The sequence below is a fragment of the Pseudonaja textilis genome, chromosome Z (genome assembly GCF_049901715.1).
Source record: "Pseudonaja textilis isolate UNSWEBS1 chromosome Z, rPseTex1.2, whole genome shotgun sequence".
Lineage (NCBI taxonomy): Eukaryota > Metazoa > Chordata > Lepidosauria > Squamata > Elapidae > Pseudonaja > Pseudonaja textilis.
In genome coordinates this window covers 130,906,141-130,920,740 of record NC_142008.1, presented here as the reverse complement: position 1 = coordinate 130,920,740, position 14,600 = coordinate 130,906,141, and the positions used below count along the sequence as shown (strand labels likewise).

Genomic DNA, 14,600 nt, shown 5'->3' with positions numbered 1-14,600 from the left:
TCAAGCTTTGCCTCCTAACCGGAGACCCCCCCCTTTTTATTTTTATTTTTAAGGTGGCGAGATCCTCTTAGAGACGTCCTGCTCAATACTTGACCCGCAGAAGGTATTCGATGGCCAGATGGTCCCTAAGGCCAGCAAAGAGGTTGCCCTGGTGCTCCATCAGAAAATGAATATGATGGGGCGAAGTCCTGAAATCTCAGGAAGTATCATCCAAAGAAGCTTCTCCAGCTGTTGAGAAGTGAAACATCTTCAAAAAAAAAACAACCCAGAAAGTCCAGTTGCCTCTTGGAAAAGCACCTTTGGGACAACGGCAACCTGGATGACTGAGAATCTCCACAGATCTTAGGAGTAAAACTTTTTCCACATATGTGAAACTTAACCTCCTCCAATCCTCCATCCTTCTGGGTCCTACAGTTGCCACTTGACTTATAGGACTCTAATTAATATGCATCCATAATGGTATGTAGCAACCTCCAAAGTCTGGGAATTCTTAAATCATAGCTTCTTGAACAAGCCGTATTAGCTTACTTCACCTATTTACTTATTTAATTTGTGGATGTGAAGCTAGTTCATCTCCATGGTGCACCCAGGATAGCGTGACAGTGTGAACTAAATGAACTAGCAACTAGCCAGACTACCCTGTAGACTTTCCTGCCTCTCAAAATACATGGCAACGAAAATGAAGCCATAGTTAAATATTCGATTTGTATGCTGCCCATCTGTGTATCAACCAACTCTAGGTGGCTTTATAACATTTAACATATAATTTTTATGACAACAGGCCATAGTTGGCTTTAGTTATTGTGATAAGCTGCAAAACAACCACAGTAGTTGCACAAAAGCTTAACCATAATCTTCAATGTGTAAATTGATTGGCTGGATTCTTGCAGCACAGCCAAATGAAATCAAGTAACATTACAACCAAACATGACATAAGCGAAACCTATTCAAATTATTAGCTTATGGCTTATGAATTTGATGACTTCAGCTTGCAAAATGGGATTTCAACCTTTTTTTTTGTTCTATACTGGACATTGCCACATTTCAGCCAGTGTGTAGCAATGGTGTCATTGCCACAATAACAATGCAGCATCGATAATTAATCTCTGAGGCTAAATGAGGGAATACCTTATACAAGTCCCAATGTGAAAAACTACAAACTTATTTTGGGCAACATGACACAGGTATTGTTGTTTTCCCTGTCTTCAGTCACCCTCTTATAAAATCCTATTATGGAAAAGGAGATGCACAAATATGTGCAGGCCATCTGTTCAAAGGTTTTCACGTGGAAAATTGTAGAGGTTTTACCAGCAATTGCCTGCCCCAAATGAAATCATACCTTACCAGCAGAAAACATTACATTTTGTCAAATTAAATTCCACAGCCTAGAAGGGAAAATGTAATGGTGTTTTCATTAGAGCAGCTGTAGGTAAAACTAAGATGTTGGGCTATAACTTCTATTATCCCAAGGATTATGAGCAAAGAATATGGTAAAAGTTACTATAGTCCCATTCTTTGGGGAGTATTATAGATTCCCCATATTATAATGAGATTAGAACTGAGAAAACCTCAGTTCAAATTTCCATTCAGCTCAGGGATAAGACTAGGATATGTCAAGCTCAAAAGGTCCATACATGAAGGTCCAATTAAACTGATTTATTGCTATTCATGCCAACCACAGGAATCTTCTCAATAAACCTTTAGCACCTACTATGGGTTAGATAAGGATCAATGGAATTGAAGGAGTTGGACTTAATAACGAGAAACAAGATGATTAGGGGACTGGAGGCTAAAATATACAAAGAATGGTTGCAGGATTTGGGTATGCCTAGTTTAGCTAAAAGAAGGACTAAGGGTGACATGATATAGCAGTTCTAATATTTGAGGATCTGCCACAAAGATGAGGGAGTCAAGCTATTCTCCAAAGTACCTAAAGGCAGAACAAGAAGCAATGGGTGGAAACTAATCAAGGAGAGAAGCAACCGAGAACTAAGGAGGAATTTCCTAACAGCGAGAATTAACCAGTGGAACAACTTGCCTTCAGAAGTTGTGAGTGCTGCACCACTGGAGGCTTTTAAGAAGTGACTGGACAGCCACTTGTCTGGAATGGTATATGGTCCCCTTCTTGAGAAGTGGGTTGGACTAGAAGATCTCCAAGATCCCTTTCAACTCTGTTATTCTGCTTGTGTTTATATAAGAATTCTAGGTTGATCCCTGCCAGTTCTCATACAGGATAGTCCCAACTTTCAACCTAATTATCCCACAGTTGTGAGGATAAAAGATACATTGCTTATCTGTAAGTGTATGAGAAAGTGGGGTGTTCTTCCTCACAGCCTATGGGTAAAACTTCGTTAAAATATTTTGTGTGGTCAATTGACAGTTTGACCATCGTAAAACAAGGTTATGTGACTGTGACATGTGGCAAACAGTCATAAATGTAGCTGTATTGCTGAATGCCCAAAGTGCAGTCATGTGGCCGCAGGGAGACAAATAGATCCAGGTTGTAAGTTTCCTTTTTCAGATAGGCTGTAAGTTGAGGACTACCTATTAAAGTTTTGGAAGGGCAAGGAGGGAGAGACCTTGAGAGATTCCCAATCCACTATCCGTCATGGTTTTTCTGTCCTTCCCAGTTGTCTGATTGTTTTAAAGTCTTTAGATCAGGGATGTCCAACCTTGGCAACTTTTAAGGCTTGTGGACTTCAACTCCCAGAATTTTCCAGCTAGCCATGGGCAGGACATTCTGGCTGGGGAATTCTGGAAACAATGTCCACAAGTCTTAAAGTTATCAAGGTTGGACATCCTCTGCTTTAAATGATGCAATCCATACATTCTGTTCAATTGGCCAATAAATCGGTTAGCCTTCCAGTATCTTAATGGGCTGAACATACCTTAGGTTTTCTTGCCTTATCAATGGGAATGTTAATCTTCCAGAAGACCTACATTTGATCTTCCACGAAGGTGAGGATCTCATGTGCCAGGTCTTCCACTCTCTGAAAGAAAGACTGCAAGTGATTTTGTTTGTTCATTGAATTTCTAAGCTGGTTGACTGCAGAAAGCTCCAGAACAGTGCTTTTTAACCATGGCAATGTGAAGATGTGTGGACTTCAACTCCCAGAATTCCCCAGCCAGCGAGAGAATCCACACATGTTCAAGGTGCCAAGGTTGAGAGATGCTATCCTAGAATGTTACACGAGAAGTCTTCTTTCAGGATGTTGGACTAAGTCCAACTTTTATTTCAGGAATCCTTAGATCAGTTTCAACCTGCCTCATAGGAAGCTTGCAATGAGTTGGAATCTATATCATGAGGAAGGTCCTCAACTATGACAATCAAGATATCCAGATGAGCTAACTGAAACAAATTGTGGATGACAGCCATGTTTTTGTACATTAATTCAATTGTTTGGATCCACAAAACCCATTGAGCTGTAAATTAACCACTAAAGGTGCAATAAATATTGAGCCATAAACTAGCCAATTGCATTGGCCTACTATGCTCTGTGCACTCATCCATAGACTCTTTTGAACTCCATGGGGAAGAGAGGATACAGATTCAATAAGTATGTACACTGATCTAGGATTCACACTTCAAAGCGTGATTTCTTGTAGTGTTAATTCAAACTACCCTTTGCTGTTGCTTAGCTGTATTTTGTGGAATGACAAAATAGAACCACAATTGAGCCCAAAATTTCTGTTGCTAAGTGAGACATTTGTTAAGTGAGTTTTGCCCCATTTTATTATCTTTTTTGCCACACTTGAATCACTGCAGTTGATGAGTTAGTAACCCCCTGGTTAAGTGAATCTGGTTTCTCCATTGACTTTGCTTGTGAGAAGGTCGCAAAAGATGATCACATGATCTTGGGACACAGAAATTGTCATAAGTATGAGTCAGTTGCCAAGCATCTGAATCTTGATCCCATGATCAGGGGGATGCTGCAAAGATTGTAACCATGAAAAACAGTCATAAATCACATTTTTCAGTGCTACTGTAACTTTGAACGGCCACTAAATGAACTATAGTTAAGTCGAGGACTACCTGTGACATTTCTTTTGCACTCACGCTATAGCTTCATTAAGCATGGCAATTATAGAGCTACAAAAAAGAAGATATGTTTTATTGATTTAGGACAGAACACATCCCTAAGCAAATGTCCGTTTTAGGGCACAATGAAAGGAGAGGATAGTTTGCACTCAGGAACTGAGATTTTAGGCACAAAAAGAATGCAAGTAGGTCAAAGTTCACCTCTTTCTGAAAACTGCCCCACTTATTCCCACTTTTGCCTGCCTCTCCTCCTAATCTGACCCTAGTACGTTCCTAGTACATTTGCTTTCCTCCTAAGCTGTTTTGCCTTCTCCACACATTTGTGACATTAAAAAAAAAAGATGTTATCCCACAGTTGCCATCTTGGCTTTTTAAAACCCCACCCTACCCCACCTTATGACACCCATAACCTATTTTCAGGTGGAAAAAGTTCTCGTTCCTCGGTGGTCTCTGAGCTTGGTTGTTTTCTTGAAGGCAGTTTCATTACCCAACTAGGTATCATCACCGATGCTAAAGGGAAAGGGGTTTGCACCGATAATGTTACCTAGTTGGCTAATGAAACATCTGCAAGAAAACAGCCAAGCACCAAGGACCCCACCGTTCAACCCTGAGCTACAAATATTCTCCTTGATTGGTAGAAAAATTATTCCCTCCAAATTGGTTCATGTCTTCAAGCTCATATTGCAGGGGTTTTAAGAATTGGCAGGCAAGCTTCTCGGTCACGCAGGCACTGGAGATGCCAATTTATCCCTTTGCTAGAGATTCCATTTTCACTCCAGATCGTCCCTTGCTTCTAATTTGTCAGAAGAGGCTGAGAAGTTCTGGCCAAACTGTTCAGGAGCCAAACTGGTCCAGAAGTCTCCAGTTGGTGACCTCTAGTCTATGTTTCTCTAAATCAGCTGTACACCATCTTTAGGGCTGCAGCCTGATTCTTGGCCATCTTTCCCAATCCTTTTCTGCAACAAAGGAGTAAGATGGCATCTTACTTGGGTTCAGCCTTTCCCCTGGAATGACATAATGGAAAAGAGAAATGTTATCTCACTGCATCTGGGTGAGTTGAGATCACCAATTTCGGGGAATCCACCGCTCTTCCAATCCACCTTAAATCCACCTTAAATTCCAATCCACCTTAAAAGATCTTCCTCCCCCTCCCTCCCTCAATTGCATCTCTCGGGGTCCCCTGGGTGCGAGGAAGGGAAAGAGAGGAGAAAAGATCTGTGCATTTTAGAAGTGGGGGGGGGAGAGAAGGAGGGGGAGGCGGGTTTGGCTAGGAGATGCAGAGAAGGAGAGAGAGAGAAAACAGGCGAGGGAGGAATAAGAGAAGGGGAGCCCGAGAGGAAAAGAAGGAGAAAGAGAAGGAAGGAGGGAGAGATCTGAAATAAGGCAAGAAGACCCCCCCCCCCCCCAAATAAGAAGTGGGGGAGAAAGAAGAACGACTGAGGAGGACGGCAGAGAAAAAGCTGAAAGAGGGATTGCAGAGAAGGGGAAGGTGGAAGGAGAAGAGGAAGAGTGAGAAAGGGGGGACATAAGGAAAAAAAAGGGGGGGGGAAACAGGTGGAGAAAATAAAAGCGAGAAGAGCAGAGGGAAGGAAAGCAGAAGGTAAGCCGGGGAAAGAAGCGGGGCAGCGCGGAAGAAGCTAGTCCGCGGGGAGGCAGAGAGAGGCGGTGGGAAAGAAAGAAAGAAAAGATAGCGACAAAGAAGTAAAGTTAAGGGCGCCTCGCGGACAGCAGCAGAGTCTCCTTCCCGCCACCCTCCCGATCCAGCGCCAGCGCCCCCCAGCCGAGAAGCGGGCAGTCCCGCCACTCCGGCGCCTGGGGTGGGGGGAACGAAGCGGCGGAGTGGTGGGGGATCTCTTCCAGCCGCTTTCCCCGCTCCCCCCCCGGCGCGCAAACTCTCACGGCCGGAGCTCCTTCGCTTCCCCGGACACCACCCGAGCATCTTCCGCATTAATTGAGGTGGGCGGCGGGGGGGGGGGAGTTGGTGGTATCCCCAGGAGAAAGGGCGGGAGGAAGAGGAGGAGGAAGATGGAGGCGTCGAGTAAAGAGACCTAGGGAGCCGGAGAGCGAGAGGGCATGGAAAGGGCAGGGGGCTTCCGAGGATGAGGGCTCGCTCGCGGGGCGCATAAGAGCCGGCCGCCAGGAAGCTCGACTTCCGTCTCTCTCTCCGGAGGCTGTGAACGGGGTCTTTGCGGCGGGATGCTGAGGAGGGGGCAGCTCCGGCTTTAAGCCCCTCTTGACCCACCAGGATGTGGACCGGACCTGGCAGGGGGCTCTGCTTCCTGGGAGCACCGGGGCTGCTGCTGTTGCTGCTGCTGAGAGCAACTTGTACGGCTGGTAAGAGAGAGAAAGGTATTGGGGGGGGGAGATTAGCTTGGAATGGATTTTTTTGGCTGGGGAGGGCGGGTGGGAGATTGAATTGTTTGCTGTAAGTAGAAAGGAGGAACAAAAGGATGAAGCCAGTCCCAGTGGAACCACAGTCAGGGGTAACTCTCTCACACCTCTTCCACCCCCCCATCTATATACATACACAATTTTTTTCATTCAGATTTGGGAGCAGGTGAGTGCATCTTCCTCCCTCTTTCATAAAAAGACCCTCTCACTTATGGACACTGGTTAATCAGAGATGAAATCAATCAACTGTTCTGAGGGGAAATGATTTCTCCCTCGCATTCTTTCGGTTGCCTCTAGCTTTTCATCCATCTGCTGTATGCATCTTTTAAAACACCTGATCGGCCACAGTTTAAACTGAACCCCAGGCTAAGATCCCACCTGGGCTGTCCTGTTTCAGCCTCGGGACACGACCTGAAAAAGTAGCACCAGTGGAGAGGCAAAAGTGTTTCTGAGCATGTGAAGTTTCTTTCTCCACCTTTCATACTGTTGAGGAGTAGCTTTGATTTGTTCTCATTTTGGGGATGTTTCCAGGGGCTGGGGGTGTAGCCTGCCAGTCCAGGTACCTTATTTCAGCATTTGCAATTTGGATTCTGGACAGTCTGTTCAGGAAGGAAGGACAAAGAGAAGGAAAAGAAGTTTAGATAATCTTCATGGGAAGGAGTGGCAAACAGAGAGGAAGATCTATGCCATTTCTTTGCTCCAGTCCTCTCACCAACTGCCTTTGCTAATTTACCATTTTTTCCCTTTCATTTCCCCCTCCTCCCTCCTTTTTCTAGTGCAATTTGTTCCTGCAAAAACCTACGAGGACTGGTGGGCATACAAGGAAACACTTCATGGAAGCTTTGTGCCAGGTACAAAATTCTCCATGCCTGGATAGTGGTGGTGGAGGATGCTCCAAAGAGTCGCTTGCCTTCCTTAGATGCCCTCTTGAGGTACCCTCATCCTAGATGTTCCATCTAGGTCTGTGACCTCTTCGTGAGGGGGACGTTTTCCACGAGTTGACTTTTCTTGTGATCGAAACACGTATTGGGGCCATTGAATATCCCTCATGTATAATACATGTCTTTATTTTTTTGTTACAACATCCTATTGACCAATGCACTATGAATATTGTAAAGATCCATAGCTGAATCTGAACTGGTATTTATCCTTTTGGCTGATGATTTCAAAGAGGGTTTAGCAGAAAACACTTGCTTTGAATTCAGAAATCCAGCTAGAAGATTCAAAGAGTGACTGAGAAGGAAACTTATGCTGGAAACTCTGCTGTTACTCGGTTTCTTCCAACATGGTGCCATGAAGATGTGCTGGATGATCCTTTCCAAGATTCCCTGATGGCATGGAAATTTTGGGAAATGTAGACCAGCACATTTGGATTTTACTTGGTTTGGGGGACAAATGACCCAATCATTTAAAAGGATCTCCTTAGATTCTTAAAGCTTGGCTAGGGGGCAGCACCAAGCCAAATTTGGCTAATTTCAAAGGGCTTAGACGAATTGAACCTGGCTTGTATTTGCAGAGCAGACTATTAGGAAATTCTAAGGAATTTGGCTAGTCTGGAGAGGCAAAAATAAAAAAGCTTCCAAGATAGGTGGCCAACTACCCCAGTATTATTGTGAAGAAATAAATATGGCAGTTCCTATAAAGGCACTAGGAGTCAACCTTGACTGCAAAATAATAATAATAATAATAATAATAATAATAATAATAATAATAATAATAATAATAATAATAATAATAATCCACCTTTAGCTTTACTTGCCATTACGAAGGTTAGAAGGACCAAGAAGACAGACTGTGTATCAGTTGTTTTAATATTTATATTTGTTTTGGGGGAAATGGTTCTATTTATCTAGGGATCCTTCCGTGATAATAATGCTGAAGCCACTACGAGGCCTGTCACACTGACCTGCAAACCGTTAGCATCGCTGCCAGAAATGACCCCTTACTCTGATCCATCTAAGCATACTTCAAAAAAAAGGGCGGGGGGAGAATGGGGAATTGTCATGAAGACTATTATGGAAAGATGAAAATCTTCTGACCCGGCAGGCAATTTGATATCTGCAGACAGTTCAAAATTGAAGTGTGTAGGAAATGACCAAATGAACGATAAGAGAGGGAAACAAACCAGCAGGCTGATAAAAGGAACTGGATTGCTGGTCCATATTCTTGGTTAAGAATTTTTACTCCTGGGATGACATTCCTAAGCCCAATGTTCAAAGTTTGCACTTTTCCATATCTCAGCCAGAACCAACACAGTCTTGCACATTGGCCCCTTTGATAAATTCTGCACTTCCTTTATTTGACAGGAAGGCATGTCTACCCCCTCATCAGTTGACATAAGACAGCGTGTCCAAGGACAGGCAGCATTTGATAATAGTGGGGAAGGGATGCAGGGGTGCTTGGGGAGGGGAGAGTGACAACACATTCAATATGTTGGCCATAGTCGCGCTCAAAGCTCCTACCGCTTTTTTATTATGCTACATATGCCATGTACGTAAAGAAAGAAGTGATATTTTTATTATATGGTGGGGGTGACCACAATATTGATTTGGGGGCTCTCTCCACATAGATTCCCTTGGGTGTCAGTGGGAATATTTCCCTTGATCAGGACTGGTCTGTTGGTTGGTTTCTCACCCTTCTGTTTGGAAGCATTGATGGCTTTCCTCCCTCTCCTCCCTGCTCCATCTCATTTCTCACCCAGGGTTAGATCACTTTCCTTTTCTCCTTCCCCCTCCAGGTCTCCTGGCTTCTTCCAAACTTCCAAAGATGGTGGTGGGGGAAATCAATTCCCCGTTTCAGTTTAGGCAGATTTAGCCCATGCAAATTTGGAGCGCATCTGCATAATTTATTCTGAGCTCAGGAGTGGGGTTTCCTCAGCGCAGAAATTTGGCACCCCTTCCCGGCAGCCCATTAGAAGGGAAGGCCAGAGGAGAACAGCTGTCTCACGGGTGACCTCTCTCTACGTCGAAGGCTGAGGACGCCTCGCAGAGTCCCAAGGGTGGTGGTGCCGACCGAGGAAGAGGGATGTTGTTGTGGTCTTCCTGTGAGGGAGGGGATGCGCTGGGGGGGGGAGAGCACTACTGCGCCGCAGCTGTACACAGTGCAGAGCTAAGGTGGGGGGCTGGGCTCAGCTTGGCAACTGCAAGAGGCTGCATTAATATTTAATATCTCCCTTGCTTGTTCCAGCAATGCAGCGAACAGGAGGCAAAGAGAAGCAGTCACAGTAGATGGGTGGGTGGGTGGGTAGCTGGGCTGTTGGGATGGGTTTGTGAATGTGGGGCAGAAAAACAGGGGATTCTATTCTTCCATTCCCCCACCTGCTTGACCTGCCTGGGGGAAGGTGGCAAAAGGAAGAAGAGGCAAAGCCCTGGTTGGAAGAGGGGGCGAATTAATAATTAAATGTACACATATAAGTGAGGATACAAAGATCTGCCAGAACCATCAAGGGACTGAGGCTGAATCAAGCCAGCAAACACACATACAGAAATGAGGTATGCCTAGGAAAGACAGCCTAGAAATATAGTTTGACTAAATGGCATGCATACACATTTTCTCTATTATTAAAAAAGGCATCCAGAGAGAAGGGGGCATTTGTGCAGGCACACATTTACTTCGGTGTGTACAGTTCGTGTGTATTGATTCTAATGCACCACCTGATGACAATTTGCATTCTATCGAAATAGCACGGTCTTTCCCATCCTGGTGGGTTATGGCTCCTGTGATCCTTGGGCTGGGGATGATGGACATTGCAGTTAGCACAACTGGGAGTATCCGTTTTGGGACTGACTGAGGCAACCCAAGAACAGATAGAATATCATGCCTATTCAGTGATATCTCCTAAGGCAGCTCAGGAATGGTCCCTGCAAATTAGAAATACATGTTTCCTCTGCTGATTTTATACTTGCAAGTACAGAAGGGTCTTCAGGGAAACGTGGCCATTTCAGACATCAATGCCCTGTTGCTGTCCTTCAGTGCTTCAGATGTAATCGTACATTGATTTGCAACTCCATCCAGCTTCTCGTCTATATTGTGCTTTTTCATATTAGCTATGTGCACAGATGCAACCAGATGAGGAGGAAAACACTGAAGTGCTTGTAATCTTCCTTCACCCGCCCACACATACTGGAGGCTGTTTTCAAACAAATGCACACGCACGCACAAACACATGCACAGAGGTGCATTTGCTGAATGGCTCCCCTGATGCCAACACTCTCCCTTGTCTATAATTGCTCCCTAGAGAGCCAGGGATAAAAATATTTCCTTGGCTGGGAGAATATGTTTTTTTTTTTTATTGCTTGCTCTCTCTCTCTCTCTCTCTTTAGGTCCTCCGTTCTGGGGTCTTGTGAATTCAGCATGGAGCCTCTGTGCCATTGGCAAACGCCAGTCTCCTGTGGATGTCAACACAAGTCAAATGATTTTTGATCCCTTCCTCCCTCCTCTCCGACTGAGCATTGGCGGAAAGAAGGTGCGTCTGGGTCTCCAAGGTTGATGGAAAATAATTCCCAGCTCAGCCTGCCTTGTCTGAGGCTCTCCACTAAAGGTGGAATTGGGGCATTGCCTCTCCAAGCCTTCTGGAGGGCACCAGGTTGGGGAAGGCTATACTCGCAAGCATCAGTGACCCAGGAGTGCAGCCATTATCGTAAAACAAAATGAGTTGCACTAATGGCTAATTTCTGTGGCACCTGAGTGCAAGTAACTTTACCCAGCACTGAAACCTTTGGATTCATTCCAGAGTTTCTCATATTACTTGATGACAGAATCTGAGATCGGCCCTTTTGTTTCGCCCTCCACAGCTAAATCCCCAAGGTGATGTGCAAAGATGAATCTACTGGGAATTTCCTGGGAAGATCCACTCCTTCCCAATCCCTCCCTGGGCTCAGAATTCCTAAAGATGTTTTAATCGCTCCGAGGTTCATTTCTTTGGAAGTAGGCTGTGGGGAAAGAATGGCGTTCCAGCAATAAAGAGGAAGTGCGGGTAGTCCCCAAGTTAGGACCATATTGAGACCAGGATTTTGATTGCTAAGCAAGGCAGTTGTTAAAGAAGTCGTGCCCAATTTTGATCATCTTTTTTGCCCTGGTTGTTAAGCAAGTCAATGCAGTTAAGTGAATCATGTGGTCATTAAGTGAATCTGCTGCCCCTGTTGACTTTGCTTGTTGGAAACCGGCTGAAAAGGACATAAATGACAACCACATGATGGCAGAATGCTGCAATTGTTGTAAATATGTGCCAGTTGCCAAGCGCCCGAATTCTGATCCTGGGGATATTGCAACAGTCATAAAATGTGAGAACTGATCATAAATCTTTTTTTTTTAAATGCCACTGTAACTTTGAATAGTCATTAAACAAATAGTTGTAAGTCAAAGACTACTTTTATATTCTGCCATTCCTTCAAGAGCTGAAGGAAGTGTACATAACACTCCCTCCTATTTTGCCCCACAATCCTATATGGCAGATTGGCTGAGAGAGAGGGACTGGCCTAAAGTCCCTCGGGGCCTTTTACAGCTGAGGGAGAACTGGAAGCCCTCTCCAATCTCAACACCTTTGATATACTGTTGTATATAACAAACCAACTGCTTGTTGTTAAACCAAGTTTGAAGAGTTTCGCAAATCCAGTTTATTCCAGGATTGAGGGGTTTTTTTGTTTTTTGTTTGGCCTTCCACCTGCCTGGTCAGGAAAAGGAATTAACATCTTTTCTGCCCTCACCAGAATGCTGCCAATTGTTTTTGTCACATCTCACATCCGGGTCTGTTAAAAGGTCATAGTGAACCATAAACTCGGCTTGTTGGGCAGTCAAATTATCATACACATCCATTTTATGATCTGTAACCAACCAAAGTTGAACTGTCAAGACACAAACATCACAGAAGAAAGTTGATCTGTAGAGAAAGTACTACTTTACATGACCCTGTCCAAACTGGGTGCAAGGTGCATTAGTCAATGCGGAATAAATTTGATATTTAATAGACAACAATAATAACAAGAACAACTGTGTTGCTTGGAACATCATACATTTTAAGAAGATACTTGGTTGATATCTAGGAAGCAGCAACCTGTATCAACCATTAGCACCAGTCAGTGATATTTGTGATTCATTTTTAAATGTTCAGTTGACTGGGTTTCATGTTTAATGAATAAAATGATGATGATGATGATGATGATGATGATATTGACGATGATGTTGTTGTGTTCCAAATGATGATCTGTTTGTATTCGAAAGTCCCACAGGATCTTCACCTTTTTAAAGTTGTCGAAAATGAGAAAGTGAAGATTTTGTGGGACTTTCGAATACAGACAGATCGTCATTTGAAACACAACAAGCCAGATATCACAGATGTTGAAAACTGAAGAGTACAATTTATTGATATCACTGTACCAGGAAAGGCCAGAGTAGAAGAAAAAGAACTGGGGGGAAAAATCATGAGATATTGTGATCTGGCCATTGAAACTATGCGATTATGGATGAAACATGTAACAGTAATACTCGTTGCCATTGGGGCACTTGATACCATGTCCAAGAATTTTACAAAATACATCAAGAAATTGCAACTTCGTGCAACTTCATACAGTGGAAGTGCAAAAAACTGCACTACTTGGAACATAGTACTTGGCTGATTTCTAGGAGTCTGGCAGCATCCCATATCAACCATTAGTGCCAGTCAATAATATTTGTGATATATTTTTAAATGTTCAGTTGATTAAGTTTCATGTTTAATTAATAAAAAATGTAGTAATAGTAGTAATAGTAGCAGCAGTAGCAGTAGTAGTAGTAGTACCAGTAATAATAATAATGGATCCATTCCATTTCCAACAGGCACTAGTTCCCTCTCTCCCACACCCAACCCTTGCCACCAACAGCACTATGGAGGACTGTTCAGTCATATCCCTCATTAATCTCTGGAATATGGAGGAAATGAGGGTCAGGTTATAGCTAAGTCTCTTCTTCAGTCCATAGGCTGGCAGGGCTCTATGGTCATCAAGAAACCCTGGAAAATGAAGCAGCAGAAATTATGGCTGAAGTGCAGGTGGTAGAAAACAAGAAAACGAGTGGAACCAAACATAACACTACACATAGTGATAACAGTGGCACAATGGACGGGTCTACGACAGTTTGCCATAGCCAACTTGCCGCGGGATAAGTGTTACACTAATATAGAAGAAAAAGATGAATAGAATCATTAAAGAAAGGATGCCAAAAGAGGGAATGAATAAAACGTGAATGATAAAAAATTAAATAATTTTTAAATTATTTTAAATAATTGAATTGAATTGTCCGCAGCGAGTTGTCCTGTGGCAAGTTGGCCATGGTGAGTTGTCCCATTCCACAGTGGAATGCCTTAAACTGGTCCTCTTGAAGGTAACCTGTCCCCTTCAGGGACAGGATGGGACTGAAGATGTCCTCTGGGAATGCCACGACAAGTGTGCTAAACATTTCACTGAAAAAGTCAGCTCACACTTATTCCACTTCGGGAGAAGACAGCAGGACATGGTCTTCAAGTTGATCTGGAAGACTTTTCAGCTTTGCAGATTGAGGCTGAAGTCTGACCAGCCACAGATTGAATTGTTACTTTACTTGGCTTCTTCAGACTGTTAGAAGTGGAATAAGCAATTGGATTTGGAAGACGGATGATGTCCCTGAGGAAGAAGGTGATGCCTTCTTCCTTGAAATAGGTGGTGATAATGCTCACTTTTTATCCAGCACTGATAAAGACCTTCTCTCCCAAACATCGATATTTCCTTTTTAGGAAAAGTTTTATAGACGATGCTTACATGGCAGCTGCAGGTGATTCTGGAAGGAGCACATCATTCTGGATACCCTGTATGTGATATGGAAACAGCCTCTATTGTCGCTCTTTGTGTTCTGCAGATTAGTGGAACCATGTACAACACAGGCCGGCATGTCTCTTTTCGTCCAGATCCGGTACAACTGGTTAATGTTTCAGGAGGACCTCTGCCGTATAGTCACCGGCTCCAAGAAATAAGACTGCATTTTGGCAGTGAAGATGGATTTGGCTCAGAACACTGGATAGATGGTGACAGCTTTTCTGCTGAGGTGAATACAATTCTTGGTTCAAACAGGATTAACACCACTGAAGATGTCCTTTGTAGATTTACTTAAGGTTTCATCAGGGATGTTGATGGGAGGGTGAGGTTGATCAAAATCTGCAAGA

The 14,600-nt window shown here is 43.8% G+C and overlaps 1 protein-coding gene across 3 annotated transcripts in view; it reads left to right on the top strand.

Moving 5' to 3' along the window:
- Positions 1–5,308: 5,308 nt before the first annotated feature.
- Positions 5,309–14,600, top strand: part of CA11 (carbonic anhydrase 11 (inactive)) — a 17,249-nt gene continuing 7,957 nt past the window's right edge. For 2 of the 3 annotated variants that reach the window (XM_087918024.1, XM_087918022.1), the window contains exons 1-4: positions 6,144–6,373; positions 7,207–7,281; positions 10,753–10,895; positions 14,297–14,482. In XM_087918024.1, coding sequence (XP_087774150.1) covers positions 6,286–6,373; positions 7,207–7,281; positions 10,753–10,895; positions 14,297–14,482 — 492 coding nt within the window. In that variant the 5' untranslated portion in view covers positions 6,144–6,285. Of the gene's footprint in view, positions 5,640–6,143; positions 6,374–7,206; positions 7,282–10,752; positions 10,896–14,296; positions 14,483–14,600 lie in introns of those variants that run through there. The other variant, XM_087918023.1, reaches the window with a different exon arrangement.